The sequence below is a fragment of the Miniopterus schreibersii genome (assembly GCF_964146895.1).
Source record: "Miniopterus schreibersii genome assembly, chromosome: 19".
Lineage (NCBI taxonomy): Eukaryota > Metazoa > Chordata > Mammalia > Chiroptera > Miniopteridae > Miniopterus > Miniopterus schreibersii.
The window spans coordinates 26,032,762-26,054,304 of NC_138119.1; the positions used below are offsets into that span (position 1 = coordinate 26,032,762).

Below are 21,543 nucleotides of genomic sequence, written 5' to 3' on the forward strand. Positions count from 1 at the left end.
ACATTAGTAACAGGCTGGCCTGCCTCCTTGATAGGATTGTGTTGAAACTAAAAACGGAAATGGATATGAAAGGCCGCGTGAGCTAGGGTGTGCAGTATCTATGTCACACTGTGTCTCAGGAGCTCCCGGATAGAAGAGGCCCTTCTAAACCGTGAATAGAATACCATCCCCTTCTTGATGCATCATGCTCCCGGATAACATCCCAGGCACACCCTGTGCTATTTTTCTGCTTGAGCCCTTTCTCCAGTTCTATTTGTTAGGAACCCCTTTGAGCCAAAAGATACTCCCTATAATTTCTACTGATCAGATCTAGCTTCCTCCTCCCTGAGATGCTGAGTCCAAGTCTGTAATTTAATAACATGCTCACATGCCCTTGGCTTCCTCCAGGCATCTCCCTGATTGCTCTTGTCTATTTGAATCAAGGTTCATTTTTCCAAACAAATCAGCCCCCTGCAAGGAAAAATAGAAACTATTCTGAGTAAAACCGAGTGGCTATAAAGCAGGGAGTTGGTTACACAGGTGACAGAAGAGGTTGAGAAGCAACCCTGAGATTAGGAACGGGGAAGATTAGCAGCATCCTGCCAGTGGAAGGGAAGAGGTGATGATATTGGATTCTGGGGGTCTGGGTCACCTGGCTGGAGCTAGAACCACAGAAAGCCTTTGCAGCAGGGTCTGGAGCCATGGAGGGAAGCTGCTGGGGCAGACAGCAAGGGAAAGAAAAGCCTGGCTTCTCCCTCACCCTGACCCCCTCCAACCTCCCAGCAGTGCTTCCTCTTGACTGAACCCAGTGGAAACCCAGAGCTGAGAGGCGAGGACTGGATCTGAGAACAAACATGCCCAGGATCAGCACAACCCAGCCTCCACCATCTAGCAGCTGTCTACCCCTCTGACTCTGTCTCCTATGTGGCCCTCCATTGGTCCCCTCCAGCCACCTTGCTTTTTGCTTGGGTTCCAGCCTGGACCTTTGTACTGTACTGGTGCCTTCTGCCTGGGGTGCAAGTAGTCATGTGCTGGTCCCTTCTTGTCATTCAGGTCTCAGCTCACAAGTCACCACTACCCTGAGGCCTCGCTTGACGCCTGCGAGATAGAGCAGCACCTCTGCACAGTTGCCCCATCACTATCGTATATCCTTTTTTATTTTCTTTAGAGCTTTTTTCACTATGTGGAATTATTTTGTTTATTCAAATGACTATTTAAGTACCAATAAATGTCAGGCATTGTCAGAGGCACTGGGATACAGCAATGAGTTAAACATGTAAGAACTCTACCTTCATGGAAATTACCTACTAGTGGAGGGAGACTGGAAATAAATGAAAGTCAGAAGGTGGTGCATGCTCAGGAGAAAAATAAGCAGGGTAAGGGGATGTGCTGACAATGGGGCTTGCTGTTTTAACCGGATGGTCAGAGGAGGCATCACTGATAAGGTGATATTTAGAGAAAGAACTGAAGGAAGTGAGGAAGTGAGTCATATAGATACCCAGGGTAAGAGCATTCCAGGGATAGGGAACAGCCAGTGCAAAGGCTCGTAGGCTCAGCACATTGAGGCTGAGAGAGGGAAGGGACGAGTAATAAGAAAGATGGGGGCTTCGGGACAAATCCTATTGGGCCATGTAGGCCCCACTGTGAGGACTTTGGCTTTTTGGGGTTGGAGCAGAGAAGTGACATCATCTGACTTTGTTTACTGGCCGCTGTGCTGGGAATAGGCCGTAGGGTGCAAGGGTGGAAGGAGAGAGAGCAGCTAGGAGGTGACTGAAAACGCTGGTGGTGTGTACCATCACCAGGGTGGTGACAGTGGCGGTGGTGAAATATGGTTAGATTCTGAATTAATGTTTAAAGTAGAGGCAGCAAAATTTGCTGATTTAGCTGTGGGGTGTCTGACAAAAGAGGAACCGAAAATGACTACAGCGTTTGGAAAGAGCAGATTGGATGGAATGTATGCGAAAGACTGGGAGGGGAGCAGATTTGGGATTGGAAGATCAATGGCTCCATTCTGAGTGGTGCTTGGGGGAATGGAAGGAAAGGACCTGGGGACAGCACCTACAGAAAATTCTACTTGTGCTCATGGTCTGTCTCTCTACTCTCGCACAGAAGAGCCATAAGAGCAAGGACCTTGGCGCATCCCATTCATTCGCTCTCCTGGTGCCCCGCACATTGTATCTATTAAACCATGCTGAATACTGTGCTAGTCAGTATCTCCTTCAAATACAGGGGCCCATCGTGTTCCAGTTTGGCCATATCAGCAAAGAGTAGAGGGAAATGATAGGGCTGGGCTAGATTTCTCTGGTTCCTCCCAGCTCTAAAATTCTATGATCGTGTGACTTGTTCCATCATTCACCCTTGTATTAATACAGTAAGGAAATTAATGGTTGTTTGTTATTTGTTTTGGCAAGCAAGTGTTAAATGTAATGGCTAGAATAAGTGTTCCAGTCATAAATTTAACAAATGTTTGTTGAGTGCCTACAATGTATTAGCTGCTATATAGATTGTCTCACTTAACAGACCTAGGAGAAGAGAGCCTGGGGTGGGGGAGGGTGGTCAGGAGAGGCGATGGAGGCCTTTCACTGCTAACTCTCTGGGAGGTCCAGGGTGCTCTGATGCGGCTGGTGCTTCTGTGGTTGCGGCTGAGGAGGGAAGAGGCCCTGAGTGGCCTGGGTGCAGCGGGTGGCAGAGCTGCAGCTGTCGGTGACACAGAGCAGCGTTCGCCAAGGCATGAGCAACCCAGGGCGGCCGCACAGAACAGCTGCTCAGGCAGCGGGGAGGAGGGGGAGATGTGGTTCTCAGGTCCACCCGCTGCAGGGAAAACACCCAGTCCTCCACCACGTTCAGGGCGCGAGTCTTCTGTGGTGAAGGGCCCCTTCGTTTTTTTCTGTCAGATCTATTTTGGTTCTCTTAAAGCTCTGTGAAGCAGGGCAGGGGTAGCTGCTGCACTCTAAGGCGAAGAGAGGAGCGCTCAGAGCGTTGCACCAGCTCTGGGAGAGGGCCAGAGCCGGGACTGTAACCTAGAGGTTCTGAATCCAAGTGTCTGCCCAGGAATAGTGGAAAGAACTGGGACTCTATAGTTCATTCCTGGATTAAATAATCTTCACTTGACCACTGCCTTTCCCGACATCCTTTCTGAAACAAGGCACCTCAGTTTCCTCATCTGTAAAACAGGGAGAAAAATGCCCCCTCTTACAGGGGGTCCTTGCAGGATCAAGGGCATTATGTGCGTGAAAGTGCTTTTAACCTATGAAGTGCTCTCCAGATACTTACTACCGTTATAAACCACCAGGGCAACCTTCCTCTTGCCATTACAGATTAGGCTCTCCTACCCATCTGATCTTGCCCCCTTGTTCCACTTTCCACTAATTTTCTCCATTCCTCCCCCTTCAATAAAACGAGGAAGTGAGAGATGAAGAGAGCACGCGCTCCTAACGCCGGGTTAAGCCCCGTGGTGGGTGAGCGCCGGCTTCGCCCCTGCTCTGCTGCTGAGCAGCGCCCTCCGCGCAGAACTACACTTCCCAGCAACCCTTTCGCAGTTCCAGCCGCAGCGGGAGCCAGGCGCATGCGCCAAGGGCCGCCCAGCTGGGTCTCGGCGCCGCCCCTCCGAACCCTGGAGCCTCGCGGAGCCGGCCGGTCGGGGCGCAGCGGCTGCGGTCCTCGCCCCGCTGCTCCTCCCGGGCGTGGCGGGCTCTGGTGCGCCTTCGCTCCGGTCAGTGCCATGATCCGGCAGGAGCTCTCCACATCCTACCAGGAGGTACAAAGCTTGGAGGCGGGGCGGCGGGGCACAAAGTTTCCCGTGAGGCGGAGGAGCGGGGTCCCGGGAGTCCGGGCGGGAGGGGTGCGGGGTGCGTCGGGTCGCGCTTGGGAGGAGCGGGTGAGCGCGTCCGGAGAGGGGTCCCCGCGCGCGGAGGGGCTGCAGCGCAGGAAGGAAGCGGGGCGCCCAACCTCCTCCGGATGCTGCCGTCGCTCGGCTGGAGCTCGGGCCCCCGGAGCCGCGTTTCGTGACCAGCAGGTGAATGATTAAAGCCTCGTCGGACCCGGGCAGCGCGGGCGGGCGGCGCGGACCCCGCGTGGCCCTCAGGACCGGTGTTGTTTGCCACAGGGGGAAGCGCCTGCGCCCTGCTCGCGGCGGCAGCGTTTGCGCGGCGGGCATCAGCCCTCCCAGCCCCGGGCCTCGTGGCCCCTGCAGCTGTTAATGATAGGGATAATTACATCTTGTTTTGGTGGTCGCCTGACTTGGAAAATATCCTTCACCGACATAGCTCCTCTCGCTCCACTCCGTCTTTCTCTCCGGTCTCACCTCCTCCCACGACTTTAACTATCACTTTCCAGTTCTTTGTCTCTTTCCTGTCTGTCCTGAGCTACAGGCTGCGGTGCCAGCTTTCCCCTCAGACCAGCTCTTCCTTCTGACTCCTGCTGCAGCTGGTGAACTGCTCTCCCCCTCCTCTCGGGTCCCAGACCTGGGTCATCTCTGGTAACCTTACTCCTCTGTGCCCCTCGCCGTGCCCACCTCACTTGCCAAGTTCAGGCAGCACCACATTCCCAGTCCTCCGGCCTGTGGCCCTGCGTCTGCTCTAACCACCTGAGTGTGACCGTCACCACCTCTCTCTCGGGTCTGTGCCCACGCTGTGCAGATGCGCTTTGAGGCCCTGCCTCGATCCCGGGGCATTCCTTTTTTTCATACACCTGATGCCCTTGGTCTACTGAGAACAGTCCAGACTTCTCAGCAAGCTTCTAAAGCTCTGCACAGCTCAGCAGCTGTATCCCCATTACTTCACCATCTCCTCGCCCGCCTCGCTTCTGGCTACACTTGGAAGCTCACTCTTTAAAAATGTGCTGCTTCTTGGCCTCTCTGCCTGTGCTCACACATTTCTTCTCCTTTAACCCATTCTCAGCTCCATTGGTTAAACACCCCCCCCCCCCCCTTTATTGAAGAGGAGAATCTCAAGTCCCACATGTTCCATGAAGACTGACTTCCCAGACTAGTCTAGCATTCTGCTTGTCCTTTTCGGGTAAACTTGCTGTCTTGATCAATCCCGATCTGCATGATGTACATTTCTCCCTTTGTCAATGACAGTATGGAGTATACAGAACAGGTGGCTTAGCTCCACAGTAGAAGGGGAAGCTGAATTGGAGTCAGATGAGATTTGCTTGAGGCTGGCTCGCCATTCTTTAGTGTAGGACCTGGGCTGGAATTTGACTTTGGGACAACTTTTTATATTTTTATTACCATCTTCTTTATCCCATTTCTTTATTCTATCCAAAAGGAGCCTGTGATGGGGTTTTAACCAGTGCTGTGGATTCTGTGGCCCTAGATTTCATGTCCTGTACAGTGGGGGGAACCTTGGGGAATACATTGTGTCTTTCCCTGACTCTGAAAGTTTTCAGGTTTATAGGGAGGAGACTATAGTGGGTAAATACTAGGATTTTGAAGTCAAAACGCCCATTTCTATTCAGGCTTTGCCTCTTGCTGTTTGTGTGACTTTTGTCAAATCATTTAACTTCTCTGAGCCTCAGTTTCTTCATCTGCAAATGAAGGTAATGATAGGCCTTATCACCTAGGATTTTGAGGGTTAGATGAGCTGGTATGTGAAGAGTGCTTAGCTCAGTGCCTGGCAGGTGAATGAAATAATAGCTCTTGTTTGTTTTCTGTTAATCCTCACCGGAGGATATTTTTTCCATTGATTTTTAGAGAGAGTAGAAGGGGGGGGGGAGAGAGAGAGAAACAGCCATGTAAGAGAGAGACAGTTTGATTGGTTGCCTCCTCCATGCACCCCGACCAGGGCCGGGGATCGAACCCGAAAACTAGGTACATGCCCTTGACTGGGAATCGAATCCTCGGGCTGACACTCTAACCACTGAGCCATGCCAGCCAAGGCAATAGTAGCTCTTGTTAACAGGGTGTGTGCAGCTCCTGCTTCTAGGGAGCTTTCGTGTCCCTGGTTTACAGGATCATGTCCCTCACCATCCACATGTAGCCTGCAGTATCTCCTCACCTAGCAGGGCCCCTAAAATGTTTATTAAAATTTAGGTGGTTATCTTCTTTGCAGGGCAAGGCCAAAGGTGGAGTCAGTTGGTATTTGGGGGCACCCCCACGGTTCAAGGCACTGGAAAGACCCCTCCCCTTTCTTTAGTGGCCTGTCCTGCAGTGCCTATCTCGCTTTCAGAAGAAGGCAGCTGCAAGAAAGAGTGGCCTGTATCTTTCTTGCCTGAATCATTCTGAGAGTGGACCAAGCTTAGAGTTAGGTTTCTTTGCTGAGTGGGGATTTCGGCTTCAGGGGATGGGGCGTGCTGAGAATTTGGCTTGGGCAGGCCAGAAGGTGAGTTCATCACAGCTGCAGGTAGTCAGGAGGGGAACGGGGTGAGGAGAGTGTTGCCATCTGGGTTAGGCTGCACCTAGGTGAGGTTTGGATCAGAGAACTTTGGACCTTCCTGGGACTGACATCCTCTCTCCCCTTTGGCCGTTGAAAGCTCCGAGGACCTCCTGATCTGTGCTCCCACCCTTCTTCAGCCTTCCAACCCTCTCCCACTTTTTCTTTTGGGACTGGAGGGCTTTAAACTGGGTTTTACCTGATTCTAAGGGGGCAGGAGTGGAGGCATAGAGGGGGACCTGCAAGAAAAATAGATGCATAAGGCTTTATTTAACTCAAATCTTTTGGAGGTGAATTTTTAATGAAAATGTCTTGACACCTTAGGTATTTCCAGTGTGGATCTAAGAAAATATTTGGGATAGTTTTCCCCTCCTCCTTTCATCCCAGTGCAGTGATAGCTCTTCCCGTATCTCTGGTCTTGCCCACTCCTGCCCTCCTCCTTAGTGCCACAGAGACTTGTTGGCTATCATCGTATCCTTTCTGCCCATCTGCTCCCCTCGGTAGCATCATTTTCCCCATTTGACAGGCCAGAACACTGATGGAGTGTGGTTGAAGTTGCCTGCTTACTGGCTGTTAATTAGTATCTGTCTCTGAAATGGACTGCCCCCCCCCCCCCTTTGTTCTGCCATTTGCAGCCTGAGTCGGTGAACTTTAGCCAGAGTCCTGGAGAGCAGAGACACCCACGTCACTGTGCCCTCTTCTTGCTCAGCAGACTCTAAGCCACATTTCCTCTTCCTTTGGGAAGTGGTTAAGATCATGGGCTTTGGAACCAGACCAGCTTGGGTTTGACTCCTGCATCTATGGCCATGGAAAGTGTTGTGTTTAGTTGTGTCCCCCCTAAAATAATGTTGAAGTCCTAACCCCCAGTACCTTAGAATGTGACCTTATTAGGAAAATAGGGTCATTGTAGATGTAATTAGTTAAGATGAGGTAATACTGGAGGAGGGAGGGCCACATCCACTGTGAATGGTGTCCCTGTAAAAAGATGACCATGGAAGATGGAGGCAGAGATTGAAGATTGGTGCATCTACAAGCCAAGGAATGCCAAGGATTGCTGGCCATTACCAGAGGCTAGGAGAGGGGCATGGAAGAGTGTCCCTCACAGCCCTCAGAAGGAACAGCCCTGCTGGAATGGAACTCTGAGGGAATAAGTTTCTGTTGTTTTAAGCCACCCAGTTTGTGGTGCTTGTTACAGCACCTCTAGGAAACAGTTATATAGGAAGTTACTTGAGCTTTCTGAGCTTCAGTGTCCCCATGTGTAGAATTAGTGTAACACCCTGCACCATGTGATATGTGTATGTGTGTGTCGATTAAAAGAGAAGCAGCTTCTGCTTTCTTATTCTAGTCTGGAAAAGCAAGGCTGATGTAGCTGACCTGTTTGCCCTCTTTGTTTCTCCTTTTAGCTGAGTGAGGAGTTGGATCAGGTGGTTGAGAACTCAGAGCGGGCAGACGAGCAGGAGAAGGAGACAGTCAAAGTCCAGGGTTCAGGCATCTTACCAGGTAAGTGGGTTCAGTGCTAGGGTGGAAGGGTGGCAAAATGGTGCTGCTGCTGCAGCTGGAAGCCCCAGCCAGGCACCTCGCGATCGGGTGGAGAGGAGGAGCCTTGCGCCTTGGTGTCAGATCTCAGGCAGTGCCCTAGTTTTAAAGCTATACATATTTAACCAGCCTTGGGACAGAGGGTGCGCCCGGCTGGTGGCTGCTCTTTTCTGTACTCCCATTTGAGCCAGTTCCTGAGGCCAGCCCTTTGGATACAATAGCAGGGCTTTGGGTGTCTGCTCTTCTGTTAGATTTTCCCTCAGAAGCGGGTAGCGGGTAAGCCTCTAATATCTGGATCACTTCCCAGAGCCTTCTGGAAGAATATCTAATAGGCATCACTTTTCGGATATCAGACCTCCAGTATAGTTGCCCAGCTGGGTGAGCAGAGTCCTGTCAGACAGGTGGCATCTTATGGAGCCTTGCAGTAACTTTTGACACTGTTGACCACTCCTTCCCCCCCTTGCTCGCATGTACCTGCCATGTTTACATTCTAGCTAAGAGGTGCCTTATAAACCCGGACTTATGTATCCTGTGTATCCAAATGCCTGGGTGATAGCTCTGCTTAGCTCTTCCAAAGGGACCCTAAACTCCACACACCCAGAATTGCCTCGTGATCTCCCCACTTGACCCTCTTCCAGTGTTTTCTGTTTCCTGGAATGGGACCACTGCCCACCCAATTGACCCTGGGAGTTATTCTTTTTTCCTTTCTTCCCTTCATCATTTTCTCTGCCTCTTAGTGGTGCTGCCTTCTTTTATCCTGCTCTCACTCCTTCCCACCATAGGAGGGAATTCCTAAGCCTGGAGTTCTCTTCCCTCTATCACCTAGTTAATGCCGAATTATTCTTCAGCTCACTCATTTTTTATCTACAAAGCCTTTTGTGACCTCCCAGCCAGATCACTTTCACCCTCCAACGGTGTCACTTGTATAGCCTATGCACCTCTCCCTTGTAGCTGTCGCTGATGGGATGATGTATTTGTTTGCCTGACTGATTGATTAATGTCTATTTTACTGGAATATAAGCTCCATGAGGGTAGAGACCATTCTGTTTTGCTCACCACTTTAACTCTGGCCATGCAATAATGATTTGTTGAATGAATGAACGAGTGAATGGAGGCCCAGTCAGACTCCAGCTTCTTGGGTGGACTGAGGGAGGTGGGATTCTGCTCCTCTTGATTCCTGTATTTGTAGGGGAAGAGAATGGGATAGGAAATTCTGTGACTGTGCCTAATCCTTGGAGAAGACTGGAGAAGGAAGGAGGCTGGAAGGGCAGCTGATGTTGACTGACTGCATCCTCTGGGCCAGGTGCTGTCAGAGCCATTGCCCCAAGGTTAAAGTGTGGGAAGATCACGTGGCTGGTAAACAGACAGACTGGGTCAAGCTCTCTCTGACCTCACACTCTTTCTGCTGCACCAGTGACTTTTAAAAAATATGTAAAGCATCCTTTTACTAAAGCCCAATATATAAAAGGTAGTAGCATGACTGCCCCCCACTCTGACTCTGGGCACTGCCCTGGGAGAACAGTTTAAAAGCCTTGAATGTTAGTTTCTATGTTTCTGTAACAAATTACCACAAACTTAGTGGTTTAAAACAATGCAAATATGCCCTGGCCAGTGTCGCTTAGTTGGTTGGAGCATCGTCCCCTGCACCAAAAGGTGGCAGGTTCGATCCCTGGTTGGGGCATGTGCAGGAGGTAGTGGATCGATGTCTCTCTCTCTCTCTCTCTCTCTCTCTCTCTCTCTCAAAAATCAGTAAATAAATTTAAAGAAATAAAAATGTTTCATTAAAAAACACACACAAATATATTATCTTACAATTCTTGAGGTCAGAAGTCCAAAATGGGTCTGACTGAGCTAAAATCAAGGTATTAGCAGGCCTGCCTTCCTTTCTGGAGGCTCTAGGGGGATAATCTGTTTTAGTGGATTTTCCTTGGCTGTTGGCTCTTCTTTCATCTGCAAACCAGCAGTGGCAGATGGAGTCTTTTTCACATCTTACCATTCAGCCATTGACTTCTGCCTCTCTCTTCCACATTCAAAGAGCCCTTGTGATTACATTGGGTGTACCCATATAATCCACGATAATCTCCCTGTTTTAATGTCAGGTGATAGGCAACTTTAATCCCATCTTCTGCCGTAATTTCTCTTTGGCATGTAACGTGACATATTTACAGGTTCCAACAATTAGGACTTAGACTTATCTTTGGTGGGCCATTACTCTGCCTACTGTACCCTGTATTGCCTGCCCTCTTGCCTCTAATTAGAATAGGAGAGATGCAGGCAGCAGCAAGAAGAGGGAGGGCAGATGTTGAAAGATGAAGTTTTCTTTATAGATAAATACACAGATGATTGATAAACATGAAAAGATGCTCAGCACCGTTAGTCATCAGGGAAATAACAGATTTAATCCACAAGGAGATACTACCTCACACCTACTAGGATGGCTACAATCAATAAGATGGACCATAACAAGTTTTGGTGAGGATATCAAGAAATTAGAACCGCCATACATGGCTGGTGGGAATGTAAAATGGTGCAATTGCTGTTTAAAACAGTCGGCAGTTCCTCAAAAGGTTAAATACAGAGTTATCTGTGACCCAGCAGTTCCAATCCTAGGTATATACCCAAGAGAAATGAAAACTTATATCCACACAAAAAATGTAGAAGAATATTCATAGTAGCATTATTTATAATAGCCAAAAGATTGAAACAACCCAGATGTCCACCAACCAATGAATGGATAAATAAAATGGTATATTAGTATAATGTAATATTACTTGGCAATAAAAAGGAGTGAAGAACTGATTATGCTACGACATGACTGAATGTTGAAAACATCAAGTGAAAGAAGTAAGACACAAAAGGCCACATGTTGACTGATTCTGTTTATGTGAAATGTCCATAATAGGCAAATCCGTAAAACAGAAAGTAGATTATTGGTTACCAGGGACTTGGGGGAAGGAGGAGCGACGACTAAAGGGTATGGAGTTTCTTTTTGGGTTATGCATATGTTCTATAATTAGGTAGTGGTGATGGTTGCCTACCTTGTGAATATACTAAAAACTATAAAATATATTTTAAAAGGATAAATGTTATGGTATGTAAGTATATCTCAAAAAAATCACTAAAGAGAAAGAGATAGACCAAGAATTCATTCCTTCTTTGCATTTAGAATGCATCTTTGCCCAGTCCTTTCTGTAAGGTTGGGTTTCACAGGGTTGTGATAGTCAACCAGTTCTGAACAAAAGACCCAGGTAGTTTCAGAAACTGAATTGCTCTTCACAGATCCTGTTAATGGCCTGACTTACAAACTGGGGCATGTGTGGGTTTTTGAAGCAGTTGTGTTGTAGATTTTGTAAAACTTCTAAGTTAACCTTTTTCAAGAAAATCTTGTGCATTATTTTTGTCTTTCCACTACGTTTAGTATGTATTCATATAAAGGATATCTACTTTTTTAAAAATTATTTTTCTATTATAGTTTGCATTCAACACTATTTTGTATTAGTTTCAGGTGTGCAGCAGATAGACATTCATATAGGTTACAAAGTGTTCCCGTACGTAATTCAAGTGCCTACCTGGCACCATAGGTAGTTATTATAGTACTGTTAACTATAATCCCTATGCTGTATCTTATATCCCCATGCATGTTTTGTAACTAGCAATTAGTACTTTTTAATCCCATCACCTTGTTATACCCTGCCCCCCAACACTCATCCCCTTTGGCCTACGTCAGTTTTTTCTCTATATAAGTGTTTCAGTTTTGTTTGTTAGTTTATTTTGTTCTTTAGGTTCCACATATAAGTGATTTCATATGTTACTTGTCTTTCTCTGTCTTGCTTATTTCACTTAGCACAATACCATGTAGGTCCATCCGTGCTGTTGCAAATGGTAAGATATCATTTTTTTTTATGGCAAAGTAATATTCCATTATGTTTATATACCACTGCTTTTTTATCTATTGGTCTATTGATGGGCACTTGGTTGCTTCCCATGTCTTGGCTATTGTAAATAATGCTGCACTGAACATAGGGGTGCATATATTCTTTTGAATTAGTGTTTTGGGTGTCTTCAGATATATACCCAGAAGTGGAAGCACTGGGTCATAAGACAGTTGTTTTAATTTTTTGAGGAACCTCCACATTGTTTTCCATAGTGGTGGCACCAGTCTGCATTCCCACCAACACTGCGCTAGTGTTCCCTTTTCTCGCTGTCCTCGCTAACACTTGTTTGTTGATTTATTAATGATAGCTTTTTTGACAGGTGTGAGGTGGTATCTCCTTGTGGTTTTAATTTGCATTTCTCTGATAATTAGTGCTGTTGAGCATCTTTTCAGATGTCTACTGGCTATCTGTATGTCCTCTTTAGAGAAGTATCTCAGGTCCTCTGCCCACTTTGTCATCAGGTGGTTTGTTTGTTTTTTGGTGTTGAGTTGTCTGAGTGGCGTGGGAGAGGGACCCAGCACAGGGACACTTGCTGCTGTCACTTAAACCGTCTACCCGCAGCCACACCACTCAGTCTTCCCCTGTATGACTCTGGTCCACTCCTAGCTGCCTTCCCTCTGCAAGAGCCCCGAGTGAGTGCCATGACGGAGATTCTGTGTACTGGCCCTTCAAGAGAGCAGTACCTTTCTCACCAGGGCAGGCGGAATCCCCGCTGATTTTCACAGTCAGATACTATGTTGGCTTTTCTTCCCCCCTGGCTTTAGTGCTCCAGCTAGGGATCCAGGCTTGGGGCTGAGGCCCCTGGCTCCTCTGCAGGGACCTCCTGGGCCAAGATACCCCTCTGGATTCTTAACCGCAGCCCATGGGTGCGGAGCCAACCCCTTTTGTGTGTCTGCCCTTCCTGCTGGTCTGATGAGGGTTCCTCTGTATCCTTAGTTCAGCTAGTCCAGATAATTATTGGGGTTGATTTTTCAGTACTTTAGCCTCCACTCTGATATGATCCTGGGAGGAGGTGAGTGTAACTTTCACCCACGCTGCCACCATCTTGCTGTCGGGAAGGGTATATACTTTTAAAATACATTGATCCAGCTTGCCAGTGTTTGCTTTTCTGACTGCAGAGTGCATGGGACATTTTGTCAAATATCCAGCATCTTTTTTTTTTTTTTAAATGGTAAAATGCAGTGGTGTCTAGTTTCAGAACTGGAGTGACACTTTTAGCACATGTGGATGATAGTTTTACAGTTTTTATTTATATTATATATGAATTTGTGGATCAAGAAAAGGCCTGTAAAGATGCTATAAACTTGGCTACTGTGAGTGAAACAGAGGAGGAGACTCATGGCCAGTGTTCCCACGAGAGTAGTTTGTCCAAATACCTCTGCTAAACAAACGAATCCAAGTGATGCAATTGTCATCTGACCCTTTTGTGCCTTAGATTCTTAGAATTTTCAAGAACATGGAGGGAGAGAGCCATTTCTTTTCCTAACCGAAGGCATCTTGAAGGTAGAGCCTTTCAAATCATGTTTATCCGGCTTATGGTAGAGTGGCCCTTGCCCACAGATGCCCATCATTGTTTATCTTCATTATGTGATTCAGCTGAATGTGATACGCAGTTTGTCTTAAAAATGTCCCAGAGTTCTACTTGTTAATGAAGTTACATTCTTTCAATCAGATTTTCTTTTATCGTCATTAGTAACTGGAATCTTCAGTACTAACACTCACCCTGTCATGCACGGAAAGCATTGAGTAGGAGTCAGGACTCCAGGACTCTTAGTCTGATTGCGCCAGTTATGGGCTGTGGGACCTGGATCACTGCATAAGGAACAGGGTTGGACCAGATGGCCTTTTAGTTTCCTACCAGCTCTTAAAAATTCTATTCAGATGTTATGCACCAAATCAGTCACTTCGGAGTTCTTTCAGTTTCGTGAGCTTTTCAAACCTTATTAGAATGTAGCAACCTGGTACCTGTGGCCACTGCAGCTATGAGCAGCTTCTGACAGTGAATGTGCCATGTTTTAAAGTGAACCCTTGGTCCCACATGGATCAGGGGAGCTGGGACTGCCTTCCAAGCAGAACAGCTGTGGTAGGTCCCTGTGCTCAGACCACCGTATTTTGGGTCCTGTGGCCCTGTAACCCTGTAGCTTAGTTACATGTAACTGGTCAGCACCTGAGCCATCTATGGACTGGGCACGAAGGAGGGCCGTGTCTTGTGACATGTCTCATGGGGCACCCTATACAGGATACTCTGGGAGGAGATCTGAATGCAAGACTCATGGGGAGGGACTTAGTAAAATGGAGTAGGGTCATGAGAGAAGCATGGAGAGAAGGCAGATGCAAAGCCCCGAGGGATCAGGAATTGACACAGTCCCTAATAACAATAACCAGCAGCAGAAGTAGTATCAGAGACAAAAGTTGAAAAAGAGAATTGCTTAATTCTTTTTGGAGAATTAGAGCTGCTGTGTACCTTGGTGGCTTAGCTCTCAGCTGCCCAAGGGGTTTTCTTGGGGCTTCCTGGTTCCTCAGTTTTCTGTGTAGCTGTAAAGGAAACGTCATTGCCTACAGTAACCTGTTCTTGCGGCCTGAAGGAGCCTCACACACACGTCTGGGACTTTGCACTCCTGTGTAAAGTAAAAACTTTCTAGAGTATTTTGCCAGAAATAGCAAGACACACCAATTTGTTTATAGTTTTACATGCCTGAAAGGCACTAGTACTCTGACAGATTAAGAGTAGCTAGTTAGCATTGCAAGACTTAGTTCATCTGTTATGTGGGTTATTCATTCATTTAACAGACATGGAAACACTGCATGCCTGCTGTGTGGAATACACTGTATTCTGCCCACCTCCATTTTATTTTCTCTCTCTATTTTTTCTAAGTTATTATTGAGAGATTCTAGTGCCACTTGTGGAGCTTCATCATTGAGGGCTTCTCTTTTTTTGTGGTGTGGAGGGTACTTCCTGTTTCTTCAGTAACAGTAATTCACTGAGCAGTCACCCTGTACTGTGTGCATTCTCTCCTATACTTCTCTGAGGCGTCCTATAAAATTGAAATGATTGTTTCCTTTTCATGTGATGAAAGTGGGCCTTAAGAGTATTGGGTGACTTGTCCTGGGTCACAGAATAGTAGCAGAGCTATAACCCAAATCACCCTGACTCTACATCTCATGCTTTTAACCACTGGGCTAGATACCTGGTCTTTCAGTTCAGAACATGAGTGAAAATGAACACCAAATTACTTCTTCCTCAAAAATCCTCCTGGTGCTTTAGGCACAATGCCATGTGCCCTCCTCCACAAAGCCTTTGCTGATCTCTGCCTTTCTCCACACACTCTCCATTCTTCTGAGCAAAGGAAGCCTCACGCTTCACATCCTCGCATCGTTCTGAATTCTCTAGCAGTTGTAGCATCAATCCTTGTCTCCCGGTATCTCCCTGAAGGGCCTAGCACAGAGTCTTGCATATAGAGTTGGTGCTTGATGGGTGTTTGTAGAAGGATAGAAGAAATGATTTCCTTACCTCCACCAACCCAGGACACTGATCTGTGCTGATCCTGCTTTTGTGCTTTTAGATAAAATAACATGAAATAATTGTGACTAATACTAATATCTTTAAAGTTTATATTTTCAAATTAAATTTATTAGGGTAACACTGGTTAATAACATTATATAAATTTCAGGTGTACAGATTCATAGTATGATGTGTGTACAGTATTGAGTGCTGGTTTCCTGTCACTGGGTGTTTTGCCCCCTTTACCCTCCTAGTCCCCCCTCCAGCTCCCTTCCTCTCTGGTAACCACTGTTCTGTTGTCTACATGAGTTTGCTTTTGTCTTTGTCTGTTTCCTCTTTGTTTTACATCCCACATGAGTGAAATCATACAGGTCATGTCCTTTCCCTTCTGACTGACTTCACTTAATACTCTCAAGATCCATCCATGTTTATTTTTTATTTCTAATTTTGTTGATTTTAGAGAGAGGAAGGAGGGGAGGGAGGGGGGAAGAGGGAAACATTGATTTGTTGTTTCACTTATTCATGCATCATTGGTTGATTCTTGTATGTGCCGTGACCAGGGATCAAACCTGCAACCTTGGCGTATGGGCACAAGGCTCTAACCAGCTGAGCTACCCTGCCAGGGCCAAGATCCATTCATGTTGTTGCAAATGGCAATATATACATATATGGTTGAATAGTATTCCATTGTATATATGTGTAATATATTCTTTAATTATCTGTTGAAGGACACTAAGGCTGTTTCCATGTCTTGGCTATTATACGTAATGCTACAGTGAACATAAGGGTACATACATCTTTACAAATAAGTGTTTTCCCCCCCCAATCGTTGGCTTCCTTTTTTTTTTTTAATTTTTCAATTACAGTTGCCATTCAGTATTTTACTAGTTTCAGGTGTACAGAATAGTGATAAGACATTTAAATAACTCACTAAGTGATACCCCTCCCGGTAAGTGTAGTACCCACCTAAGATCATACATAGTTATTACAATATTATTGACTATTTTTCCTATGCTGTACTTTACATCCCTATGACTATTTTGTAATTGTCAATTTATACTTCCTTAATCCCCTCACCTTTTTCACCCAGTCCCCTAAGTCTGTTTCTATTTTGTTTCTTCAGTTGTTTTCAAATTAGTGTTTTGGATTTCTTCGGATAAATACCCAAAAGTGGAATTGCTGGGTCATATGGCTGTTCTATTTTTCATTTTTTGAGGAGCTGCCATACTGGCTGCACCAATTTGCAATCCCACCAGCAGTGCAAGAGGGTTTCCTTTCTCCACATTTTCGCCAACATTTATTGCTTGTTGATTTACTGATAATAGCCAATCTGACAGGTGTGAAATGATATCTCATTGTGGCATTAATTTGCATTTCTCTGATGATTAGTGATGTTGAGTATCTCTTCATGTGTTTGTTGGCCATCTGTATGTCCTTTTTGGAGAAATGTCTATTCAGGTCCTCTGCCCATTTTTTAATTGGGTGGTTTATCTTTTAGATGATAAGTTGTATGAGTAGCTTATGTGGTTTGGATGTATCATTGGTGAATATCGGCTCCCATTTAGTAGGTTGTCTTTTTGTTTTATTGATGGTTTTATTTGCTGGGCAAAAACTTTTTAGTTTGTTGTAGTCTCATTTGTTTATTTTTTTGTTTATTTCCCTTGCCCAAGGAAATATCCAAAAAAAATATTACTAGAGCGATGTCAAAGAGTTTACTGCCTGTGTTTTCTTATAGGAGTTTTATGGTTTGGATTTAGATTTAAATCTTTAATCCATTTTGAGCTTATTCTTGTTTATGGTGTAAGAAAATGGTCTAGTTTTATTTTTATTTTTGCATATTCCTGTCTAGTTTTGCCAATACCACTTATTAAAGAAGAGATTGCCTTTGCCTATTGCATATTCCTACCTCCTTTGTCATAGGTTAATTGACCATATAGACATGGGCTTTTTTTCCTGGGTGCTCTGTTCTGTTCCAATGATCTATTTGTCTGTTTTTATGCCAGTGCCATGCTGTTTTGATTACTATACCCTCATAGAATAGTTTGATATCAGTTAGCATGATACCTCCAACCTTGTTCTTTCTCAAGATTGCTTTTGCTCTTGGTCTTCTGTGGTTCCATATAAATTCTAGGATTATATGCTCTAGTTCTATGAAAAATGCCATTGGCATTTTGATAGGGATTGCATTGAATTGCTTTGGGTAGATGGGCAATTGAATTATGTTAATTCTTTCTCTCCATGGTGTATGCTTTCATTTATTTGTATCTGTCTTACAATTTTCTGAGTACAGGTGTTTTACCTACTTGGTTAAATTTATTCCTAGGTATTTTTTTTTACTCAATTGTAAATGGGATTGTTTTCTTGATTTCTCTTTCTGATAGTTTTTACTGATATTAAAAAATGCAACTGATTTTTGAATATTAATTTTGTATTCTACTTCATTGAATTTATCAATTCTAATAGTTTTTTTAGTGGAATCTTGAAGGTTTTCTCTCTGTAGTAGTATATCTGCAAATAATTACAGTTTTACTTCTTCCTTTCTAATTTGGATGCCTTTTATTTCTTTTTTTTTTGGTCTGATTGCTGTGGCTAGAACTTTCAATGCTATGTTGAATTAAAGTGGTGAAAGTGACTTTGGGCCTGGATAATTCCTAAGTAATACAACTTTCTTTGGGCATCTCAATTCTGGGTTCATCCAATATCCACTGCCTCCACCATGCTGCTGAAGTTCATCCCCAAAGAGATCAAAGTCATGTACCTGAGGTGTATCCGTGGGAAATTGGTGCCATGTCTGCCCATGTCCCCAGGATAGGCCCCCTGGGTCTGCCTTTAAAAAAGGTTGGTGATGACATGGCCAAAGCAATCATTGATTAGAAAGGTCTGAGGATTACAGTGAAACTGACCGTTCAGAACAGACAGGCCCAGATCAAGGTAGTACCGTTTTCCTCTGCCCCATCATCAGAGCCCTCAAAGAACCGCCAAGGAACAGAAAGAGGAAAAAAACATTAAGCAGAGTGGAAATACCACTTTTGATGAGATTGTCAACATTGCTGGACAGATGTAGCATCAATCTTTAGCTAGAGAACTCTGGAAACATTACAGAGATCTTGGGGACTTCCCAGTCTGTGGGCTGCAATATTGATGGCTGCCCACATCATAGATGACATCAATAATGGTGCAGTGGAATGCCCAGCTAGTTAAGACCTATCAAGGAAAATATTTCAATCAAAGATCACTTGACAACTGAAAAATAAATAAAGTGGTAAAAGCTTGTCTTGATCTTGAAGGAAAGGCTTTCAGCTTTTCACAGTTTAGTATGATGTTAGCTGTGGGTTTGTCATATATGGTCTTTGTTATGTTGAAGTATGTTTCCTCCCCACTTTGCTGAGAGTTTTTATCATAAATGGATGTTGAATTTTGTCAAATGCTTTTTCTACATCTACTGATATGATCATATGACTAATATGCTTCATTTTGTTTATGTGGTATATCACATTAATTGATTTGTGGATATTGAACCAACCTTGCATCTCAGAGATAAGTCCCATTTGATTGTGGTGTATGATCTTTTTTTATTTATTGATGAATTCAGTCTGCTAATATATTGTTAAAGACTGTTATATCTATGTTCATCAGTGGTGTTGGCCTATAATTTTCTTTTTTTGTAGTGTCTTTGTCTGGTGGTGTTATCAGGGTAATACTGGCCTTGTAAAATGAGTTTGGTAGCCTTTCCTCTATTTTTTGAAATAGTTTGAGAAGGATAGGTATTAATTCTTTTTGAATGTTTGGTAAAATTCACCTGTGAAGCCATCTGGTCCTGGACTTCTGTTTGTTGGGAGTTCTTTGATTACTGATTTGATTTGGTTAGTAGTTATTGATCTGTTCAGTTTTTTGTTTCTCCTTGATTCAGCCTTGAAAGACTATGTTTTTAGAAATTTATCCATTTCTTCAAGGTTGTCCAATTTGTTGGCATATAATTGAGTATTTCCTTATAATCCTATGTATATCTGTGGTGTAGATTGTTAATCCTCTCTCATTTCTGATTTGTTATTTGGGTCCTCTCTTTTTTTTCTAATGAGTCTGGCTAAAAGTTTATTAATTTTGTTTATTTTTTTCAAAGAACCAGCTCTTGGTTTCATTGATCTTTTCTATTTTGTAATACTTTAGTTTATTTCCACTATGATTTTTATTTTCTTCCTTTTACTCACTTTGGACTTTGTTCTTCATTTTCTTAAACCTTTAGGTTTAAGATTAGATTGTTTAGTTGAGTTTTCTTGTTACTTGGGGTAGGCCTGTATTACTATGAATTTCCCTCTTAGAACTGCTTTGACTGTGGCCCGTAGATTCCCGCCTCCCTTTGGTTTTTATGTTTTCATTTTAATTTGTCTCAAGATAGCTTTTGACTTCTTCCTTGACCTCATTATTAACCCATTTATTGTTTCATAGCATGCTATTTATGTGTTCTTTAGTTTTCTTATAAATGATTTCTGGTTACATGCTATTGTGATCTGATAAGATGCTTGATATGATTTCAGTCTTATTAAATTTATTGAGACTTGTTTTGTGGCCTAAAGTGGTCTATCTGGAAAATGTTCCATGCACACTTGAAAAGAATGCATTTTTCTTCTGCTTTCGGATGAAATGCTCTAAAAATATCAGTTAAATTCATCTGCTCTAATGTGTTAAGGCCACTGTTTCCTTGTTGATTTTCTGTTCAGATATTCTGTTCATTGATGACAAGGGGGTGTTAAAGTTTCCTACTTTGAGTGTATTACTGTTGATTTCTTCCTTTATGTCCATTAATATTTGCTATGTATATTTAGGGCCCCAATATTGCGTTTATAAGTGTTTATAAGGGTTATATACCTTTGTTGGATTGATCCCTTGTCATAATGAAATGCCCTTTAATCTTGTTACAGCTCTTGCGTTAAAGTCTATTTCGTCTGATATAAGTATTGCTACTCCAGCTTTTACCCCCCATTTAATTTGCATGAAATATATTTTTACAACCCTTTACTTTCAGCCTTTGTGTGTGTTGATCTGAAATGGGTCTCTTCTAGGCAGCATATATACAGGTCTTTGTTTTCTTATATATTTAACCACCCTATGTCTATTGATTGGAACATTTAGTATATTTACACTTAAAGTAATTATTGATAGGTATGTAATTACTGATAAGTACGTAGTTATTGCCATTTTATTGTTTTCTGATTGTTTTTGTAGTTTTCTGTTCCTTATTCTCTTGCTCTGTTTTCTTTTATGTTGACTACTTTCTACAGTTTTGTATTTATTTCTTTTTCTTTATTTCTTGTATATATTTTGTAGATTTTTAGTTTGTGGTTACCATGTGCTTCTTATATACCAAGCTGTGTTTCTAGCAGTCTATTTTAAGTTGATGATTGCTTAAGTTTGAACACATTCTAAAATCATTACAATTTTTACCTCTCCACGTTTGTTTTTTTCATTTTTTACTTATTTTGTTTATCTCTTATTTTATTGTTGTAATTACTCGTGATCTTCCTACTTTTGTCTTTTGACCTTTGTATACTAGCTTTTTAGTTGGTTGATCCACTGCTTTTACTATTTGCCTTTGACAGTGAGAATTTTCTTTCTTTCTTATATTTTCTTATTCATACTTTTGATCTTTTCTTTCCTTCTTAAAGAAGTTCATTGAAATACTGGTTTAGCGGTGATGAATTTCTTTCACTTTTTCTTGTCTGGGAAATTATCTCTCTTTCAATTCTAAATGATAGTCTTGCTGAGTAGAGTAATCTTTCTGAAAGGTCTTTGTCTTTTATTTCTTTAATATTTCACGCCATTTCCTTCTGGCCTGCAAAGTTTCTGTTGAGAAATCAGCTGACAGTCTTATGGGAGCTTCCTTGTATGTAACTCACTGTTTTTTTATGTGGCTGTTAAGATTCTCTCTTTGTCTTTAACCTTTGCCATTTTAATTATGATGTGTCTTGGTGTGGGCCTCTTTGGGCTCATCTTGTTTGAGCCTCTCTGCGTTTCCTGGACTTGTATGTTTTTCTTCACCAGGTTAGGGAAGTTTTTTATCATCATTTCTTCAAATAGTTTTTCAGTGCTCTTTACCTTCTGCTACCCTATGATGTGAATGTTGGCATATTTGACATTGTCTTAGAGGTCCCTTAAACTCCTAAATTTTAAAAATTATTATTTTTTTCTGTTCTGATCAGGTGTTTCTCACTGCTTCTGC

The 21,543-nt window shown here is 43.7% G+C and overlaps 1 protein-coding gene and 1 pseudogene across 3 annotated transcripts in view; both read left to right on the forward strand.

Moving 5' to 3' along the window:
- The first annotated feature begins 3,560 nt into the window (after positions 1-3,560).
- Positions 3,561-21,543, forward strand: part of PACC1 (proton activated chloride channel 1) — a 30,275-nt gene continuing 12,292 nt past the window's right edge. Inside the window, exons 1-2 of one of the 2 annotated variants that reach the window (XM_081121789.1) lie at positions 3,561-3,736; positions 7,757-7,853. In XM_081121789.1, coding sequence (XP_080977915.1) covers positions 3,701-3,736; positions 7,757-7,853 — 133 coding nt within the window. In that variant the 5' untranslated portion in view covers positions 3,561-3,700. Of the gene's footprint in view, positions 3,737-3,840; positions 3,995-7,756; positions 7,854-21,543 lie in introns of those variants that run through there. The other variant, XM_081121790.1, reaches the window with a different exon arrangement.
- LOC308549280 (large ribosomal subunit protein uL11 pseudogene) lies at positions 18,043-18,527 on the forward strand (annotated as a pseudogene). The gene has a single exon. The product of its transcript is annotated as a large ribosomal subunit protein uL11 pseudogene (transcript).